Here is a 23253-nt window from a genome sequence, read left to right as displayed (position 1 = left end):
TATTTTACGCGGGAAAAGTTTGCAATGTCAGATTTATAGACACTTGCAGCTTCAGTGGATACTTTGACAGGAACCACCACTTTTGAAGAAGATTTAATGACCCGAGTAATAACACGACTATCAGCGAAATCCTCATCGATGGGAAAATAATGCAATCATGTTTGAAAGAAAGCAGTCCAGTTCTACTGGTGAAACATTGACCCCATGATTGATACTTCACCCACAGACTAACTTCACCGTTAATTATGGTCGGTTTGGTAATGGTCGATCAGCCACAAAAAATCAATGTGCTCTAAACTTAATCTAAACTAAACTTAATACAAAAAAAAACTACAAGGTATACAGCCCTAAGGGTTGTTTGAATGGTGACGTAGGACTATATCAGATCATTAGATCAAAGACTAACGTAAACTGCATTTCTGGCATATGTATGTTTATAAGAATCTATGAGTGCCATTGTTTAAGTGAATGTTTGAAAGAGAGCGAAATATTCAGATTCAATTCTTCATTGAATGCAATGGTGGCTTTAAAAACACATGGACGGGGGTTCATAAGTACAACGCCTGCAACCATTGAGACATAGAAGATTTCTTTTAAAAATCGCTTGTATGGGATCCCCCTTCTTAAAGACAAAGGTCTTAATTCACTGTAGAAAAACTACACGGTATACAGCCCTAAGGGTTGTACGAAAGGGTGACGTAAGACGAAGAATCTGTGAGTGCCATTGTTTAAGTGAATGAGAAAGAGAAGAGCGAAATATTCAGATTCAATTCTTCATTTAATGCAATGGTGGCTTTGAAAATATGAATATGAATGATCAATTTCTGTTTTATTTGTATGAGAGTCATTATCCTCCTACCACAGGGGTGAGGGGTCTCAAACCACCATAAAATAAATAAATTCAAAATAAATTCAGGCCTCCAAAAACTACCACATGCCAAATTTAGTTCCAGTTGCTTGATTAGTTCTCGAGTTTTGAGGAAATTTGTGTTTCATTTGTATAGGAACCCCCCCCCCTCCTCTTACGCCCTCCTTAAAATTGCTCTCTTACCCCCTATAAAATTGCTGGTCATTTTATCTATCCAACGACATATAAATTGTTCAGTTTCGTTCAGTAGTTTAGTAGTTATTAGCATTTGAAATCTTTCATTAAAACGTTACACTTCTATTTTCGTTTTCTTAAAGTGCTACCCAGTCCCAGTATAGTAAACAAAGACGTAGTCCTACGTCAAAAAATTCCTGCTTTCAAAAATCCCCACATGCCAAATTTGGTTCCATGTGCTTAATTAGTTCTCGAGTTATGAGAAAATTTGTGTTTCATTTGCATAGGACCCCCTCCCCCTCTTAGAAGGGTCTCAGTACACCATAGAAAAAATTGTTACCTCCAAAAACTCCCACATGCATAATTTGATTCCTTTTGATTGATAAGTTCTCGAGTTATGAAGAAATTTGTAGATTATTTGTATGGGAGCCCCCCCCTCCTAGAAGGGGAAGGGGTCTCAGTACACCATAGAAAAAATCCTACCTTCTTAAACCCCCACATGCCAAATTTAGTCCCTTTTGCTTGATTAGTTATGCTCGAGTTTAGCTCGAGTTTTGAGAAAATTTGTATATTATTTGTAGGGGAGCCCCCCCTCCTAAAGAGAGGAGAGGTCTCAATTCACCATAGAAAAAATTCTTGCCTTGTGAAACTGCCAAATGCCAAATTTTGTTCCATTTGCTTGATTAATTCTAGATTTATGAAGGAATTTGTATATCATTTGTTTGGGAGCCCCCCCCCCACCTAGAAGGGGAAGGGGTCTAAGTACACCATAGAAAACAATCCTGCCGTCTGAAACCCCCACATGCCAGATTTGGTTTCATTTGCTTGATTAGTTCTCGAGTTATGAGGAAATTTATGTCTCATTTGTGTAGGAGTCCACCCCCCCCCCCCCCCCAAGTCTTACACCTTCCCTGAAATTGCTCGTTTATCCCCCCATAAAATTACTGGTCATTTTATCCATCCAACGATAAATAAACTGTTCAGTTTCGTTCAGTAGTTTAGTAGTTGTAAACATTTAAAATCTTTCATTCAAACGTTACACTTCTATTTTCGTTTTCACAAAGTGCTACCCAGTCCCAGTATCACGTCAAAAAACTAAGTTTTGTTTTCTTAAAAAATGGTGTTAAAAATGTTAAAAATAGAGGAAAATGTGCCAAATGGTGGTCACCACGCGACTCGCCGGAAAATTCTACATAAGATCACCTACATTTTATCAGCCTGTAAAAAGACGAGAAGTTTAATCGAACTTGTTTACTAACCGGGACGACGAAACTATGCACGTAACGCTGCTCGTCCGTTAGTGTGTTAACCAGTGTTGCCACATGTACAGATTTATCTGGAAAAGTACAGATTTTTTCGAATTTTTTGGTACAGATTCTGTACGGTACAGATTACAGATTTTTGCAAAAAGTGACAAAAACTCATACTTTTTTCTAAGTGCTGTTTCTTGAAATCAATAGAGAAGCAATTCTTAGTATGAATGAAAACAAAACAAAACGTATTTATAACTAAGTTTAGCAGAAATATGTGCAAACATTATCAAACAATAAATGATTTGAGACTCGTGCATTTTTTAATGCTATCAAACCAAATTTTTCTATACAATAAATAATTTTAATGGTACGGATTTTGGTACAGATTTCTGGAAGAAAAAGTACAGATGAAAAAGATTTTTGCGCCTTCCAGTACAGATAAATATGTGGCAACACTGGTGTTAACTGCGATTCAGAACGCGGGTTCGGGTGAAAGGCTGCTGCTTTTCTATGGAATAGATCAATCTCGTGTTTTTATTTTGACCTTCAATGAGATCAGGCATATAATTAAATTTTTGTAACGTGAATTGTAAAAAATTACCGTTATAAAAATTTAATTATGTCTGACCTCATTGAAGGTTAAGACGAAAACACGAGGTGTTGGTTTATTTATGATCTGTTATTTCCATATTGATAGTCAATGACGCTATGGCATTTAATAGTATTTTGCTGGAAAAGTCAAGATTACAGCGATGTGTATCAACCGTTTTTTGAATACAAATAAAAGCAATTTTTAATTGTTTTCCACAAAACACTTGAACTTTGCATTCCGAATGATTTTGAGTTCAACTGCCTGATTTTTGTTTTAAGGTATAATAAGTTCAAGTTGTCATACGGTTTTTGAACCGTAAATCTTGCATGTGCATAGTATTTTTCAATATAAATTAACAAATTATGGTTGTTTATGAGCCATAGAGGCGCTGGTTCAAAGGTACACGGGTACCAGCGAGCCACACGCCTAGGCAGGTGTTGTGGGTTCAAATCCGGTTCTAATCTCTGATTATAGCTTGGTTCGACCCATGCACCTTCCAGCATTGGACAAAAGATAGGAGTCACAACGACAACTTGTTAAGCATAGCTACCTATTACCCCCCCCCCCTTCCTTTCCACCCTTCCCCTTCATTCCCGGAAAAAAATCCTTCATCACTTTCCCTTACCGTCTCTTCATCAATTGTAGAATCATCGTTTCAAAAAAAAATATTAATATATGCCTGACCGCATTTCAAGGTCATGACTCATGACTAAAAAATCACGAGTTTGATCAATAGTCTGTCAGTTTTTGTTATTTCATCTGTATTTTCAACAGTGCTAAGTTGTGATAAATGACGGAAAAAAGTTGAAAAGCTTGAAAGTTGAAAAAGTTGAAGGCGAAAAAAACTTTGTCTCCAAAACGCATAAAAATGTCTGTCTGAAGTGTAAAATGGTATATATATGTAAAGTCTATCACAAAATTCGATCAGAAATATGTATACCTAAACAACTTTGTAATTTGTTTGTTTGAAACTGAGCGTATGAAATATAAAACCTGCGATATTTTGACCTTGAAACCACTTCAAATGACGATTTTGAGTTTCTCGACACATTCGAGTCTTAATATAATGAATTATTGAATTGTTTTTATTTCAACTTTTCAAAAGCACATGATTGTCTTCAATGCCCTGAGATATGAATATCTGTAAAATAGGATATTATTATCGGAATAATTGACTTTTAGTTTTAATATGGAAGTACCTAGTTCACTTTGGCTGAAGAGAAAGAATATGGTTTTAAGTTCAATCTGGTTGGATGTATTTTTAGTCTATGTCATTATTATGTCAATGTTGAGAATAACTTATGGTTTCTCATCGCTGATCAAGTCGTAATCAATATCAACAATAGTTGAATCATCGGGTACTATCTCATCTGAAGATATACATCACTATACGGAGCGTCGAGGACTGCAAGGAACTTCAGCGGATGATCGATTATTTTCAAGACTGGTGCCTGAGAAATCGCATGACGATTAGCGCTCAAAAATGTTCTATAATTTCGTTTAGCCGTAAAACCGCACCGATCACATGGAATTACCACATCTGTGGTACTCAGTTAGAGCGTGTAGATACTGTGAAGGATCTGGGAGTTATCTTGGATACGCGTCTCACTTTTCGCGATCATTGTTCTAGTATGATTGCAAAAGCAAATCGCAATCTAGGATTCATCATGCGGACAACGAAAGACTTCACGGATCCACACAGCTTGCGATCATTATATTTCTCGCTTGTGCGATCATCCCTCGAGTCTGGTTGTCTAATATGGAGTCCCTATATGGACTTTTGGATTGCCCGAATTGAAGCTGTCCAGAAGAAGTTCACAAGATTTGCCCTCAGACTGCTTCCGTGGAATAACGTAGCCAACATGCCTTCATACGATGTCCGGTGTAGATTGCTGGGAATAGTTACTCTACGCAGCAGACGTGACTCCATCAGAGCAATATTTGCCGGAAAACTGTTGTTGGGCGCCATTGATGCACCTAACATTCTAAACAAATTAAATATCAACGTGCCATCAATCTCTTTACGCCGGAGAGACCTGCTGAGACTGGAGTTCCGGAGAACGGACTACAGACGTAACGAACCGATTATCTCGATCTCTCGGCAGTTCAACGAAGCCTACGATCTTTTCGACTACACTATCTCGGCATCGGCTTTCAAAAACAGATTGAAACGACGCACTTTGGAATCTTCAGTTAGGAGTGGATAGCAGCTCAAGGTGGAAGGACGCATATTTGTTATATTATATCTGTTATATTAATGTCTTCCGTAAATTTTGTTGTATTATGTGAAAAGATGTGGGGTTTTTACGCGTTGTATGTGAGCCTGTTGCCAGGTTCATATACAAAGGCTTTTCCCCATCGTTCTCTCATCAAGACAGCAATGTCAGATGATGTCGAAGAAATAAAGAAATTAATGTACAACTTGTGATGTACAGGAGATACACATTTTATTAGATGTTGAATATCCTTGTACCTCGCACGAAAAATTATATATGTACATATTCATTTGGACGTAAAAGTTCCATTTTGGTTTAACTAAAGATAGGTGAATACCGTCTTAACGTCTGTTAAATCTGACTCTAAGAAGGGAGCATCCCAAGTAACAATTTGAGTTTTCTTACCCTCTTATTGCGGTTTTTATGATTAATTTTGAGCACTAGAGCCGTCATAAGTACGTAATAAAACTAGCATTGTTACTTGGGATGACTACCCAAGTAACAAATTCAATTTTAAGATGCACTTGAAGAGGTTTCCAGCATTTGCTCCTTAAAACCGAATATAAAACTTGCAATTCTACAAATCTGCGATAAAACAGCCATAAAACCCTTATAAATCTGGGGAGGCCCACACTAAAGAAGGTTCTCAAGAATATTTCTAAAGGTCCTTTTAAAACTTGTAATTCTTATCGATATGTATTTATAGTGACTTCCAAGAGTCGGTTGAAACTAAAAGAAAACCACCACAAGTGTTGATGATTTTATGGTTGTCGTCTCAAAGAACGCTTGCAAGACATCATACTCTTTTCACAGTCTTAATTTTTTTAAATTGACTAAAAGCTATAAGAGAAAAAGCATTCATAGATATTGCTTTTCCAAAATGGATATAAATGAAAATTGAAAATAAAAGCAGCTGCTTTGTTGTCAATCAATGAGAAATTTTTCATGTCACGCTCAGTTTGTCGATGTTTTGTGACATGAAAGTTAGAAAATTTTAACGCGCCGGTTATTTTCGCTAGATTAGTAAAAAATTAAATTAATAAAAAAAATTCAATAATTTCATGAAGAAGTTGATAGATACCAAATTTTTAACAAATTGCGGCAAAAAGTCTTTTAAATGTCCGAACATTTATTTAAAAATATAAGATCACTTATGGTATTACATAACAACATATTTATAAACGCCCATAAGCAATTGGCTAGAATTTCAAAAGTAATCAAAACAGTCCTGTTCGTCATTTTTTCAATGGTTTTATCTAAATCAACCTGAAAGCGCTTATTAGACTAACATTTCTTGCACAAGACAAAGAAAAAATTTTCAAGAAGGCGATAAGATCATCTATACTTATTGTATTCTTGACGAAGACAAGTTGTGCTTGAACAAGAATTGTTTGGATTACTTAAGGGGACCAAGTTTTTTACAAGATAATCATTCTCGTATAAACAAAGAAAACGTCAACAAAGTAACAATGTAAGACGTTTTTTGTGCTGGAGGTTCACCTACTTATATTGAGTTTAATTATTTTTTAAGTACAGCAGTCATTATGATTACCCATATAAATTGATTTTAAAAATTAAAAGAGGGCTGCACGGCAGTTTCATGCGTAAAGTTTAATCTGCAAAATTTTTTATATACTTTGTCGTTACAAACGTCTTTAAAAAAAATATGCTTCAACTGCTTCAACCCCTTCGAACATTTTCCCAACACCGGCTAATGACCTTTAAACCTTCATTTTAAAAAATACAAACAACTCTACAAACCGGCACCGGCACCGCATCCGCCAAAAAACAATCGAACCAAATTTTCTAATAACATACAAATCTACCATTAATGCATCATCACCGGCATAGTCCTTCATCAGCTCATTTGGAAATCTTCATTGTTTTTTGATTTCGCTGATTTTTCATATGAAATCTTGCTAAAGTTTCGATTAAAAGATCCATATTTGTTCAATTTTCTCCTGGTCCAGATGCCCATTTTGACAGATCAGTTGTTTACGCTCGAATGTTCTTTCTTCAGAGTATGATTTCTCTTACAAGAATATACGGTTTTATGGTAGCATTGTTAAGACAAACCAATCTTGCAGAAGAATGTCATAAATTTTTGTCAAAACTATTGCTAGGTTTTAAGGAGCGTCGTTTTTGAGCAGAAATCAAGTATCCTTTAAAACCACTTATAAGGTGAATTACACTTATTGATATTTCAGTTTTATGCGTGTTTCTCCAAGTCTCCTTCAATCATACTTCAGAAATGTTAATTAAATAAGATAACATTCACTTGAGGAAAAACATTATAAAACCTGATAGACTTTGCAATGCTCTGATAAAACTACTATAAGAATGCATAAGACCAATTTGCTATTGGATTGTTACTTGGGTATGCATAAGTATTCCGTGACGTAGGTTTTTATGCCAGAGACTCACAATTTTTACGTTTTTTAGGCGAATCGACCAATCAACTGTTAGGCGAATCGACTGTTTTACCTGACTCACTGCGAATATACGTGTTATTGAAATAAAACGTAATCATTCGTTTTATTCGTTTATAACACTTATGCAGCTAATGTCGATAAAAAACGATTTTTTATAAGTTGTGCTTTTGTTATTGCATTTAACTTGTACACGGAAAGAAATTTGATTCTGATGCCATGAATGAAATCATGAAATCATGAAATATGAATTCATGTCAAATCATGACTGAACTGCCGTATCAGACAGCACAAAATCATGCATAATAGTTCATAGTTTTGCGTTGTGTTGTACTGCAAGAAGCTCGTGATATCATGATTTTTATTCATGGTGTATTTTCATAAATCATGAGCTAGAAACCGGGAATCATGAGTCATTTTGCTCGTTTTGGAGATCAAATTTCTACCCGTGTAAAAAGTTGCATAGATAACAATTCAGTTTCACAATACAATTATTGCGTACTACTGGCACTTGAAATATAACGTTTAAGCACGTTATTTTTAGTGATCAAAATTAACGATATTTTCGATACAAGGGCGATATTTCTGGAAACCTTTCGAACCAACACGATCCCGCGAACACAACGCATATTCGCAGTGAGTCAGGTAACACAGTAGTGAGAATCTCAAAGTAAAACTTCTTCAATAGACTCAAGTAACGTTTTCTCCTGTTTCTTAAATGGTCCGAGAAATGTAAAAAAATGTTTAGTCAAATATATGTAGAACTTTTGTAAGTCAATCAACAGTAATCCAAAACACATTCAATTTCCTGGCAATCTGCAGCATAATTTTGCTGTGCATGAATCCAGAATAATAAATGTCATCGTTTTTGCATAATACTACCACAGGAATGTCCATCTTCTTGTGGCGGGAGCGGCTGTTCTAACTGTCAGGAGAGCACATCTTTACCATTGCCAGGCCTGCCCGGATCGGATTTCGTCGATTGCGGAAACTGTCTCGACCACAACGGTGCGCTCAGGTAAATATAATGATAGTAAACAGACATGTTGTGAAAATAATATGCAAAAAACCGTTGCCTCCGATGGTTCAGCCAGCCAGCCGGTGAAGTTGTAAATGTTTTACATTCGGCCTACTGTTCTCGACACTGTTTCCGATTTATATTGCTGTCTGCAGTCAACGCTGGTCTCCGCAAAAGCGCAATTTTACTTTGAATTGTTCTGGTGTCATTGGCGCACTTATTCTGAGGGATATAACACAAAAGAGCGCCAAACACACAGAAACAATTTAACGTATTTAGTTAAACATTTCTCAACGATTGCGCACATTTGAACAATCCAGTTTTAAATACAAACAGCAATATATATACAGTATATGGAATGGATGAGTTTGATCAAAAGATTTCCAACAGCTATGTATAATTATAACGCATAGTAGAAAATAATTACTACTAACTAACTATATCTGATCATGTAAAAATAATTGTAATTATATTCATATAAATCCATGATCCTACTCATTATCGAAGTACGAAGTTTATTTCTGCTGAACGCTAAATAGTTATGCTTGTGTATGTAAAACAGGACGTTATTTTCGATATCTGATACGTTGGAGTAGATAAGGAGAATTTAGGACATTGTAAAGGTGACCCCTTGACTCCCTATGTACCCTATTACAAAGGTACGGCAAACGCAGCAAGTTTGTGTTCGTAATATGCTAAAAAGTATAGGTGTGTTAGTGACACCGTTGTACGGCACAATTTTTATGCTTTTTTATGCCCGTAGAAGAAAAGTGCGAGATTGACGTCACTCTTACTGCTTACATTATTTGCGCCGCTAACACAAACAAACGGTACGTTGCTCCACACCTATACTATTTCACATCGCTTGACTCCCTGTCCCTTTAACAGCTTTTTCCCAATTAGGGTACGGGAGGGTATTTTCAGCAGATTTCTAAATTCAGCCTATGTGCATCTTCTTTCGCCAATAAAAATACGTTGCCGACATACAATTTTAATATGTTATAACGATTTTCTCAAGACTGTAAGTAATCTACTATTTTTTATTCAAAGAACGTCAAAACCATCTGTTCTTCCACTAGAATTAGGCCAAAGGCCGAAAAAATAGATGCCATCGCTTAATGGGCTAAAAATACCCTCCCGTGCCCTAGTTGGGAAATGTTCGGTTGGACCTTGGGCACAGAGAACAGACTAACAGGCTCGAAGAAAGTAATCGATTTTTTGTGTGTAAAATCTGCTGGTGGCGCCTTCCAGAAATAGTTTGCCAAACGCATCAAAAAATATGCATGTACCTTTACCAATATTACTTTGAGCTGCAGTTACATAGCACCGATGGCAGCGACATCAAGTTTTAGGGTACCGCCAAAGTGCAAGCGACATGCGACGCGACGCGACATTTCTTGCTGTAGTTATACGCGCAGCCCTTTTTCGCCCGAAGCAGGACTGTGCATTTAGCAACATGAGAGCGAAGTCGCGTCGCGTCGCTGTCGCGTTTACTCTGTACGGGGCCTTAGTTTGCCACTTACAGCTCGAGGGGTGCTCCATCGAAGGATTACTCGGTGATTACATAAAAATCTTTTACACACTTTTCGTTAATTACCTATTAATCTGTTCTCTGTGCTTTGGACTCGACTGAACGAGCTTCAATTTTGTTTATTTGGAGGCGAGTATAATACGTGTTTGAAGGATAAAAAGATTACTACTCTTTCAGTTACTCGTATCACAGAGAACAGATTAACAGGCTCGAAGGAAGTAATCGATTTTTTGTGTGTAAAATCTGTCGGTAGCGCCCTCCAGAAATAGTTTGCCAAACGCATCAAAAAACATCCTTGTACCTTTATCAATATTTCTTTGTGCTGGAGTTACATAGCAGCGATGGCAGCGACATCAAGATTTAGTTTGCCACTTACTGCTCGAGGGGTGCTCTATTGAAGGATTACTCGTAGATTACATAAAAACCTTTTACACACTTTTTGTCAATTACCTGGTAGTCTGTTCTCTGTGCTCGTATGCTTTTGTTGCGCATGGCCATACTAGGAAACGGAAATGTATTTTCGGCCTGTTTCTAAATTAAATCTATTTTCCCTTTTTTTCGCCATTATTTATACTTTGCCTGTTTTCTGTTTTCTCAAAAATTCTCAAAAATGTTAGTAATCTAATGTTTTTTAATAAAAGAACATAAAAACCATCTGTTCTTTCACTAGAACTAGGGTAACGGCACCAGTTTTTGCCACCCCAGGGGTTCAAAAGTGTTTTATTGATATTTGGAATGCCGTACGTAATTAGCATAAGATATTCAATTTAAACATAGATGTACTGAACCAATATAATATTACTTCAAGCCCTTATATAACTTAAATTGGCATTATTTTTAGTTGGTGTCGTCATATTGAAATGATTTAAACGTGAGCCAGTTTTCGCCATTCACGAATTTTAATGCACCGTTCTTAAGCACATCGCGAGATCCAGTGATGATTTTCAAGGTAAACCCATTCTGTTTTCACTATTCGACTTAAAATTTATTCTATTTTTCGGATAAAAATATAACTTTTAATGAATTTTTAGACTATAACAAGATACAAACAATGTTTCTGGGGGTGGCGAAAACTGGAGCACAGAAATGGCGCAAACTGGGTCTTGGGGGTCGAAAACTGGTGGCTCAACATGCATCACAAATTTTACATTTACAATAATTTTTTCAAATATTTGGGCTTAAGTTTTATGCTGAAAACGTAGCAAAAATGTTTCTGTTTAATATAGGCTAAACAATTCTCATTGATATGGAACTAGATGGCAATGAATCTCGGTTTTCTTGTTTGCTGACTGAAAAAGTGGCGATTTCTGGTGTCATTATCCTATATGCCTAGACCGAAAAAATAAATGCAATCGCTTCATGGGCTGAAAATACTCTCCCGTAACCTACCAAGCAAATGAATGCTCCGAACTACAAGAAAGGAAATTTCAAAATACTTGTTTAACAAGTTCAAATATAGCGAAGATAGTTGTTTGTAATTTATTCTATAGAATTCAAAGCATATGGCAACAGAGCAAAAGAAATCTATCTATCTATCTATCTATCTATAAATATAAAAGTGAGCGTGAGTATGTTTATATGTTTGAATGTTTATATGTTCCACCTTAACTCCAGAACGCCTTGACCGATCTCCGCCAAACTTGGCACACATGTTCCTTAATATAAGAGAATCAGCACTGAGGGGTTGACCAAAGGAAGGGGGGGGGGGTTCGTAACAGGGGGAGCCATAACTCCGAAATTCCTGGACGGGTATTCATCAAACTTGGCATAATTGTTCCTTGGCATAAGAGAATCAGCACTGGGGGGTTAACAAAAACGAGGGAGGGAGCCTCCCTGATAGAAGTCCGAAATGCCTGGACGGTTATTCATCAAACTTGGCACACATGTTCCTTGACATAAGAAAATCAGCACTGCGGGGTTAACAAAAACGAGGGGAGGAGTTTCCCTGACAGGAGGTATGGTCCCTAATAGGGGAAGGCCATAACTCCGAAACGCCTTGACCGTTCTTTAGCAACCTTGGCACACATGTTCCTTGACATCAGGGAATCAGAACTGAAGGGGTTTACAGAAGAGGGGGGAGTAACAGGGGGATGACTCCGAAATGTCTGGACGGTTCTTCCCTAAGTGACGGTGGGACAAAAGAGGGAGCTGATGACAGGAGGTTGCTGACAGGAAGGGGGCAGTAACGCCCACATGACTGTAAAAATTTATCCGTAGATACAACAGAAAAAATCAAAATACGAAACACTAAACGGCAATGCTCGCAGCTGTAGATCTGTCAAGTGTAATTATGCGCCGATCAAAGTGACCCGTATAAAAAGTGTTCGACCATTAATGCTAAGTGTTGCTGGCCGACTCTATTTGAGTCACAGGGGCAATCATTCAAACAGTGTGGAGTTGATCTGAGAACACCATGTTTTTCCCATGGTCAACTTTATGTGGCATGTTCCAGAGTGGGCTCGGCCAATAATTTGTGCATGCTTGCTCCTGGTGGTGAAACTAAAAACATTGTTTACAAACAAGTTTTGTCTTGAAGTGAGATGAAAAGAATGACAGGTTTTTTGTATTCATGGAAAAAACACTGTTGCACCTTCTTCTTTTTTTGAAATGTACAATAACAAAACTATTCATTACCTATGGGTGGGGTGGCCATTGTTAGCGGAAGATGCAAATAGGATAAATGTCTTTGTTTCTCTTTCTGTATAGGGTTTTATAGGGATTTCCCTAAAGAAAACAGATGTGTAAATGGCCGGGTAGACAAAAAAGGGGGAGCTGATAAATGGGGAGGAACGTCTAAAAGAGGAACAAGCGTTATATTTTTGTATTATAAGCATTTCGCTTACAATAACTGATGTGCAAGTAGCTATGAGACAAAGATACCCCGAGTAAGATCGGGCACTCAGCTAGTATACTTATAAAATTCACCGTAAACAACATTTTATGTGATAGAATTATTGTCGGATCTAGTTCAACAGCAAAAATAGATACGCGATTCTTCGTTTCATAATCGTTCATAACAGATTATTACCTACTAGCAACTCTATTCTCAACAAAACGATAGTGGCAACAAGTACTGAAATCAGTAAAAAAGCAACTGGACTCTGACGACCTTCACCTTAAGGCTGCTTATGGTGTTAAAATGGTTTTACTAATGCTAGGCATAATTTAGGGAATATTAATCAGGCTGATTAAATCAGCACCTCGCCGCGCAAAAAGACAAAAGCCGAAAGCAAAGCCGTGGACTTAAACCGTCATTATACATTACCCTTCGATTTCGTAAGAAAAATGGTGCAATCGCAAAAATAAATTGAATAATTGCTAATTTCAAATAAGTAGAAAACAGCACAAAACGTCGACAAAATCGAAAATGCGGAAAATTGTCTCAAGAATTTAACGGTCGACCAATAACACCGTGCACGTAAATATTCTTCTATATTGGAACAGTTGGCATGCAAGAGTAAAGATGTTTTGAATTTGCATGAAAACCGCATGTCTCCAATATCTGCCGATCGTATTTCCCTGTTTTACAACGTTTCGCTTCGAAAGCTGCCGGGTGCAGCATCGTGAGAACTGCTTCACCAACCGATTTGCAGTTGAACATATTTATGGAGGCAGACGTCTGTCCACAATGACCATGTTGTTTTTCTTCATTTTTCATCTATTTCAATGGCCGTAAACTGGTCACCGCATTTTAAAGGGATTTAGTATCGATTTCATGCCTCCCGGCTGGCTTGGCGTCTCTTACTTACTGGTTGCATGGAGCTCGGACTATTTCGGTGAGAACCACTATGCAGTTTATAATTATGTTTTCCTTTATTTACTGTTCAATAACAGCTCACAGACAAACCTAGGCAATTACTGGAGCGAAGATATGAGCACATTTCCGGGACTGCCGCCATTGGATATCGACCCGCTACCAAGTTTATTTCCTTTCTCACCGTGCGGTGCAAGCTACAAGTAAGTTTAGTTTTATCATGCTATTTATATGTCGTTTACATTCTTTTAATAATAAAACGGGGACTCTAGTGTTGGCAATACTAATCTGCGACATAATCGTGTAAAAGCAAAGCCTTAGGCTTAAACGTCTCTCTAAGACTTGACCCTTCTTTATCGACATACTTCACAGCTGGCTATTAGAGTACAGGACAACTACGCGGCTAGTGCAACAATCTTACTGACTCTAACTAGTAGCACCGCCTAGCCGAAATTCGGACATACAGCGAGTGGCTCGAAACACACTAAGCAGCTATTCGTGTAGTGAATAGTGATTATATTTTTGCAAAAGTATACAAATTTTTTGATATCGCGCCAACATCTGAATTATAATTTGTTGTTTTCGAACTGCAATTTTTCTTCACCCAATTTTATAAATCACAACCATTCACTCAGAATCTATAAGCATGCAACAGTATGGCATTTCGGAAGCTTCCGCATAGATGAAAACTTTAAAAATTATCTTATGCGGTCTCCATTGCAAATTCGTTCCGTTTAACTCAGCCATCCATTGTATTATTTTCTGTTTTAATCAAAAGCTTGTTACTTTTCAGTTCTGAAGCCTCATAGACATACAACATTTTCAGAACACCCTACACTACAGAGCGACTACAGAGGCCCCTGTAAGTCTTCTTCTTCTTCTTCTTCTTCTTCTTCTTCTTCTTCTTCTTCTTCTTCTTCTTCTTCTTCTTCTTCTTCTTCTTCTTCTCCTTCTTCTTCTTCAGCATAGAGCCGGGGTGTCTCGTGCTGTTTCAAGCACTCGTCTTCATTCAACTTGGTCTTGGGCCACTCGTCGGCAATTTCCTAGTCGTCGTCTCACAAGCCACAAATCGCTTTCGACCTGGTCGAGCCATCGTGCACGTTGGGCTCCCCTGTTCCTGGTGCCAGTGGGGTTGTTGAAGAGGACTATTTTCGTGGCACTGTCGTCCGGCATCCTTATGACCTGTCCGGCCCACCGTAGCCTGCTAACTTTCACTAGATGTACGATGGGAGTCTCCTCAAGCAGTGCCTGTAGCTCGTGATTCATACGCCTCCGCCACTCGCCGCTTTCAGTTTGTACTCCGTCAAATATCGTCCGCAGCACTTTCCACTCGAACACGGCAAGGGCGCACATGTCCTCCGTGAGCAGCGTCACGGCTTCAAGCCCATAAATAACTACCGGTCTAATAATGGTTTTATAAATTGTCAACTTCGTGCAGCGGCGAATGCTTCCTAATCGTAGTGATCATGCACGTAGCATGGGATGCGGAATGCGAAGGCTTACTTGACGACCAGTCACAAAAAACACAATTGCTGGCAGTAGCTTACAGCTAACCTACTGCACAGCCACAGGATTTTGCTTTCCCGCCTTCCACGGGAAACAAATCGGATTGCCGGAAAACGTTTGATCGCAAAAACCAAATGACGGATTAGGAACCGTTTGATTACACAGGTCTGCATCAAAAAAACTGCATAGGATTTTTCAACAGATTCTTATAGATTTTTGTCCACTGAATTCAGAAAAAATAATAAAAATTGTCCATCACGTCACGTTTTCATGTAATACTTGTTGAATAATCTTGAAAGTTGGTTTTAGACATAAAGCAGCAGAAATATCCCGGATGTAAATTACATTAAAAAATTAAGTTTTACATCAGAATTGTATTTATTAATGTTAACCCTTCCATGTTTTGGAAGAAAACCATATACGATGGAGAAACTATGGAGAATATTATTTTAAAGTAAATTTGGTGCGTTCAAATACACCCACTTGCGCTCAGTCGAGTGTGCTGCCTTATAGAAGCAAATTTGATAAAAGTCATGTATGAAACATTTGTAGAACTGAATGCAATCTACAATCATTCTGAATTAAGTACTCCATTACTTTTGTATTTACGTGGTAATAGTATTGCAACTTTATCCTTAGCTCAAACTAACGTTCTATTTATATAACAAGGCTTAAAGGCCGTCTTTATTATAAATGAAAAAAATATGCTCTACTCTATTCAACAAAATTGTAGATTATATTCAGCTCTACAAATGCTTCTTACATATCTTTTACAGATTTTACTTCTGTGAGGCACAGCAGTTGAATTTGCGTAAGTGAGCGTACCTGAGTACATTAACCCAGTGTTGGCGGGTAAAAAACGAGTAAAGATAAAAATTTCAGTTCAGTAGTATTTTTCCTGTATTTATCAAGTAAAAATTTACTGAAATAACAGAAAAAGATCTTATTTAGGTTTTTTAATACGAATCTGTGTTAATAATTCTTCCATCTAATTTGCGACTTTTCCATATAAGAAGCATAATTTGCAAAAAATCTGTACGTGATGGAGAAAAACGAAAATCAATTTTGGATTCAGCACCCCAAAAAACATATGATTCACCTAAAATATCTCATGCATCTGAAAAAAATTTTATTTTTGTAGACCTGTATTATTCAACGTTCCGAACTCGGACTTCTTCACTCGAAATAAATGATGCGACCGTTTGCTTCTAACGATACGGACAATCTATATTATTTAACTGATCGGCGTATGCCTTTTATCGATCTATATCTATTGTAATGAATTTATATATTGTTATAGTGTATCTCGCTTATATAATAAATTTTAGATCGCATTCGATCTCATTTACATGGGTCTACATTGGTGATTATCATGTGATTGTATCATTTGTAAATATTGAACTTTGTTTTTAGTACCTACTAGCGTACTAGTAGCGTTTTACGAAAGGCAAAGTAGGCCCGATTTCCCGCTTCGATGCGCCGCTGGATCTTCTTACTAGTGTTGTTGTCCGTGTTCACCAGCGATCCCAAATACACGAACTACTCTACCACTTCTAGTTCGTCGCAGCCAACGGTTATCGTCCGTAGGAGACGCGCGTTTGTTTCCTTTGAGCCTCTTTCTTTCATGTATTTGATCTTCGACGCATTTATTTTTAACCCAATTCTCCTAGACTCCGCTTTCAGTCTGGCGTAGATTGCCACCGCCGTCGCAAAGATCCTGGCAATAATATCGAAGTCATCTGCAAAGCCTGGAAGTTGGCTACTCTTGGTAAAAATCGTGCCTCTCATTTCGATGCCCGCTCGTCGGATCACCCCCTCCAGAGCGATGTTGAACAGCATGCAAGATAAACCGTCACCTTGTCTCAACCCTCGCCGCGTCTCGAAGAGACTCGAGAGTGTCCCAGAGATGTATACGAAACACATCACTCGATCCAATGTAGCTCTGATCAGTCGCGTCAGTTTGTCCGGAAAACCGTGTTCGTGCATTATCTGCCATAGCTTGTCTCGATCGACTGTATCGTAAGCTGCTTTGAAATCAATAAAGATGTGATGCGCCCCTGTAAGTAAGGGTTCTAATTATGTTGATTTGAGCATGCAGACTATTAATCCCAGGTTTATTCCAGGGAGCTACAAAACTGATCGATTTTAAACGGAACAAACTTTCCCCAGATGCTTGGCGGTTCCTTAACTTAGTACGGGATCGACACTCGACGGAAGGGTGGCTTTTAGCCTAAAAGTTTTAGGACTTCACTAGATTCACTGTAGATAATGCAAAACCGCGTGTTCTGGCGAGATTTTTCGGCATATTATTCTCACAGTTGCATGGTCGGGTATTTTACGGCAGCAGGAGATTTACGGAGCGTGATTCTCCTCACTATCCGGTAGACCAATATCACCACAAGTGACATACTGATTTTGGTTCGATTTACTATGATCCATGATACCGACGCGGCACGGGCCGCGTTTTAGGCGCCCTCGTATATACTTGCTATGCTTGTGCTCGTAGTAAATCAAGATATTTGATTCAATTTGAACTAATCATCTGCATTCTTCTCTCCCAGCAGGCCCGAACGACCAACGCACGACGTAGCGGACGTACTTCTTTCTCTAAAACATGCCGTTTTAAAGCAGAGCCCGGATCCGCAACCGATGCAAGCTCCATCGCCAAGTTTCGCTCCACCACAGGCGTCTCTTTCTTACACTGTACACCCGCCGATGCTCTTGTCGCCCGTTAGTCACCACAATCACAATTCGCACTACAGTCAAGCTCAATCTCAGAGTGGATCAGCGTATCCCTCGAACTATTACGAATCGTCCTGTGCACAACATTCGACGCCAATATATCCAAGCATGAGCGTGAACGTAAGCATGAACATGACCATGCATGGCTACGGTGCTGATGGAACAATGCCAATGCAGTGTCCACAGGTGCAATGGGGTCATCAAACGCCGTCGTCTTCGGTCAACGTACTCTATCCACCACTGCTCAGTCCGGTGCCGTACCCGGCCGGTGCTACTTACTCGTTCACAGCGGACTTTAGGCCACAAAATCAAACGCAGAATCTATCGCCAATATTGGAATCCTCTAAAAGCTCCAGCCTCCAGTCACACCAACAAAAATCGTACTATCAGTCAGGCACAGACTATTCTCCACCAAAGAGCCCCCAAGAATTTGAGCAAACAGATTTCCAGCTTAAAATGAAAACTGAAAAATCCCTAGGCTTGAACTTTGAAGAAGATGACGGTAGTGGCAGTGATGGCCAAGCTGGAGACAACAAACCCAATCTCTGTCGGTTATGTGGGAAAACATACGCCCGGCCTAGTACGCTTAAAACGCACCTTCGAACGCACTCCGGCGAACGGCCGTATCGATGTTCGGACTGCAGCAAAAGCTTTAGTCAGGCTGCAAATTTGGCCGCCCACATTCGAACACACACGGGTCAGAAACCGTTCCGATGTCCTATCTGCGATAGGCGATTTTCGCAGAGCTCTAGTGTGACGACTCACATGCGCACCCACTCTGGCGAAAGACCATACCGGTGCCGTGCGTGCAAAAAGGCATTCAGCGATAGTTCAACACTTACAAAGCATTTACGAATACATAGTGGTGAAAAGCCATACCAATGCAAGCTATGTTTGTTGAGGTAAGTTAGATTAACGGCTGTGGATGAGATTTAGCTTAATTACAACTTCAATGAGGTAATCGCTTTACTGTTTACAGATTTTCCCAGTCCGGTAACCTTAATCGACACATGCGTGTTCATGGCACGAACGGGCAGGCGTTGGTAACATGACAACAGCAAAAACAAATGCCGCCATCTCCTCCGCAGCTACATCCGCCCGGAATCTTTGGCCATTCATACGCTCAAGCACAGAACAATGCTCACCATCACTACAGTCGCACGACGTCAACGTTGGCGAGCGCTGCAGAATCCGCGGCAACAACAGGACAACAATCATCGACCACTGCTTCGACTTACCCCAGCGCCATCTCATTTCCAATGTCCGATCGAAGTGCGGTTAACTGCAGCAACAATGTGACCGCTGCTACTGCGTACAATACCTTCAACTTTAAGCCATTCGCACCGACATCCCATCATCATCACCACCATCATCAGTTATCCTATTTCGAAGAATATCACCACTATCAACAGCAGCGCAACAAGTACGATGATATTAGTCTATTTAGAAACAACTTTGTAAATATATTCTAAGCTTAGCCATTTCTTCTCACCATGTGAGCATCAATCATTCCATTCTAGCAGTTTTGATCGGTGAACACTAATCGTCACTAATCGCTAATTCTAGTCAACTTATGTCGACCGTAGACAGAAATTATAATTATAAAGCTTAAACAATAAAGCAAACAACGGCAATCAATTGATATGCTATGAAGAAAAGAGGTTATCAATTCTTCGGACGGAAAAAACATTTGCAGCGTTAGTGCGTATGGATAATTGTAATTGTTGTCTTGTATGTTTCGCGTTTTAGCAAAAAGGTAGCAAAGATGAATCGTTTTTTGTGTGGTTCATAAAAATATTAAGCAAATAAAAACTAACGACAACAATCAATACTGATGATTATTCTAACTTTAGAAATCCAATACACTAAACTTTGAATTCGTGTTTCATTTATTGATCCTGCTCGAATAGTATTCCCAGTTGGTGGTAATGCGTAAGATAGATGCCATAATGGTCCTTAGCCTCTAATCCAGCAACTCATATCCCTTCTACTTCGTGGTACCCGCTGGAATACGAGCAACCTTAGCGGAGATCGGGTAACCAACCCCGGTGAAAACTAAGTTCGTATATCGACAGGGCGTACAAACAAGGAGGCACAGTGTTGCCTCGGCACTATTGCTGTTGCAGTTGAAAACCGTAATAATCGACGTGCGACATTCGGGTTTATTCTTGTTTTGCGTGTCGCAACTACGTCGCATGTGGTGCGTTGTGTTCACACATTGATGCGCTATACAGCGCACCACCAGCGACGTAGTTGCGACACACAGAACACGAATAATACCAAATGCCACACGTCGATTATTACGGTTTTTAACTGCAACAGCAATATAAGGTGCCAGCCCCATCCTAAAACTCGGAATCGTGGCCCTAGCAGGGCAACCTACCTGAATCAAACTACTACAAGCATTCAAGCAAATACGGATCAGAACGTGCAACATCGACCAGGTCGAAGAAACAAAAATGACAAATGGAAACTCGATACTTAGAATTGCAGATTGCTCAACTTCGCTGGTGGCGACCGGATGCAGCTTGATCCTTGTTAACTCAGCATCGTAGCACTGCAGAAAATCTGTCGCAAAGTAGAGAAGATCCGCGGCGGAAAAGCCCAGTTTTACCAGAGCGGTGACACTACCTATTAACTGGGAACGGACTTTGTACCATTGGGCAGAATGCAGAATCGCGTGATAGATTGGAAGGCGATCAACGAGAAAATGTGTCTATTGAAAATAGACCATTTCTTCAATTACAGCATCATCAACATGCACTACCCGCACGACCGGTCACCGATCGTCTTCGGGGATATAAACACCCAGGTCGGTAAGACGGAAATTATAAACCGATGATAGTACCCCACAGGCTGCACACCGACACGAACGATTACGGCCAATGAATTAAAAACTTTGCAACTTCCCGAGGCCTGGTGATCCGAAGCACCTTTTTCTAACAAAGCCACCTGGAGATCACCTTACCAACGTATAATGAACCAGATTGACTACATTCTCATAGATGGCCAGCTCTTCTCTACCATCACGAACATACGTTCCCCATGGGGTACAGATATTGAATCTGACCATCGGCTAGTAGCATTATATATGCGCTCAAAAGCTTATACCTTATAGCTTATACCAGACACGTCAAAGTCGTCCTCCCTGGCTGAACATCAGGGAGCTAGATCACCCGCAATTTGCGAGAACTATTGAATACTGGATGACGCACTGCCTTCTCCCGGGGAGTTTGCCCAGCCAGCACCAGCTCCTATATCATTGTACGAAAATTATCGTAAATATCTCTTAACAAATTCGGATTCGTAAGTAAAGCCTAATAAAGCGCGCAAAAGTTGATATTCTATCGTTTATACCTAATGCTAGTAGGTATCTGACAAACCTACGATTTTCAGCACAAAGTTGTACATATAGCTGTATCAAGCTGGTTGCACTTAATCGCATCTTATCGTATTGAAATACCTACATAGGCGTATCAATCAAAATTATTCCTCAGTGCGTATATCGCCTCCAAAATGGTACAGATAAGCGACTTTTGCGTGTCGAATACGACTTTGTTGGATACATATCAGTACGTACCTCTTATTTGCAATCCAATTATACATATGAAAATGCTGACTGGGAGGTGCTTCAAACCTCGAAGACGGTTCGGGCAGAATACGCTCGGCCATCCGAGAGACACTAACTGAAGAGCATCGAAGTATAAAAAATGCTTGGTTTGAGGGAAATGCCAGAAAAAAATTGCTTGGAAAAATTAACTGGGCATTGTCACTAGGGAGAATTTAATTTAATTTATTTCACTCATTCTTGTAGAGTAAGGACTTATCCTTCTTAAATTCTACAATTGGAATTCATTTGGCCACATCCATATATAAATCATTTCTCCACTGACTAATACTTTACTAAAGCACATTCATTTCTTTTCATTTAATTTATATTTGAATTGTTTGTTTGAGAAACCCCGCAAGTCCACTTGACACTATTGTTGGAAAACAAGAAAAACTCTTTTATCGAAATTTTTATCATAGTTTGCATTTACCTATTAAAAAATAAAAGGTAAATGGAATAACGGCGGTTTTTGAATTGCATAAATGAACCAGAGTAACACGAATTCATATCGAATAGAATACATTGATATTTTGCTAGTAGTAGGTAATTAAAGATATTATAACCAGAAAATAAATACTTTAAATCTTGGATAACAGCCGTGCTATGATTATGGAGCAAAATCTGAGAATAAGGGTCTGTTCTCAAATTATGTTACACCAAAATTAAATGGAGATATGTGAACAGCACCTTACATACTTCGATCGGATAAACTATTGATTTTATAGTTACTCGGGAGTGCTCGACGGATTACTCACATTAGGAAAAGCAACGAGTTAACAAAAAAGATAAATAGAAGATTAAACCTTTCATTTATATATTGTGCTATTATTAACGTTCTATAGTAAATGGAGGGTTACTGCTTTTGTGAGAAACGCATGGATAGGATGTCGATTTCCGGAACGAGATTGCTACAGTTTTTACTGTATCTAGAGTATATTACAAGAATGGTTTATTTACGTTTATCTTGTCGATCAACTAATTCAAGCTTATATGCATTTGCAAGCAGCTCTCTCTTTTTCAGCTAAAACATTCTTTTCTTTTCGATTTTATACGCCGTTCTTTTACCACAGGGAACAGATTAATAGGTAATTAACGAAAAGTGTGTAAAATATTTTTATGTAATCACCGAGTGGATCATCCCTCGATGGAGCATCCCTCGAGCAGTAAGTGGCAAACTAAAACTTGATGTCGCTGCCATCGGTGCTATGTAACTTCAGCACAAAGTAATATTGGTAAAGGTACATGCATATTTTTGATGCGTTTGGCAAACTATTTCTGGAGGGCGCCACCAGCAGATTTTACACACAAAAAATCGATTACTTTCTTCGAGCCTGTTAGTCTGTTCTCTGTGCTTTTACTTTTAATAACTTTTATTTTGTATTCTGTAGTCCGCCGAACACTATGTTTGATCTTTTTGACTGTGTCCTACTCGTAATTTTGCAATTCCGAAGACATTTTTATACTACTACATTGTGTTGCGGATACTGCTTACAATATTGCACGTAAATATTGAATGATAATTTTGTACTTATCGCAGTGCCGCCCTAGGAAATTATCGGA

The 23253-nt window shown here is 38.8% G+C and overlaps 1 protein-coding gene across 1 annotated transcript in view; it reads left to right on the top strand.

Annotated features, from left to right (window-relative positions):
• Positions 1-19135, top strand: part of LOC128745147 (protein glass) — a 39106-nt gene extending 19971 nt beyond the window's left edge. The window contains exons 2-5 of the mRNA XM_053842147.1: positions 8420-8550; positions 13916-14038; positions 17903-18985; positions 19063-19135. Of these exons, the coding sequence (XP_053698122.1) occupies positions 8420-8550; positions 13916-14038; positions 17903-18985; positions 19063-19135 (1410 nt within the window). The remainder of the gene's footprint in view (positions 1-8419; positions 8551-13915; positions 14039-17902; positions 18986-19062) is intronic.
• Positions 19136-23253: the final 4118 nt, after the last annotated feature.

This window comes from Sabethes cyaneus, chromosome 1 (assembly GCF_943734655.1).
Source record: "Sabethes cyaneus chromosome 1, idSabCyanKW18_F2, whole genome shotgun sequence".
Taxonomy (NCBI): domain Eukaryota; kingdom Metazoa; phylum Arthropoda; class Insecta; order Diptera; family Culicidae; genus Sabethes; species Sabethes cyaneus.
Note: the sequence above shows the minus strand (reverse complement) of the source record. Positions and strands in the feature narration are given on the sequence as shown.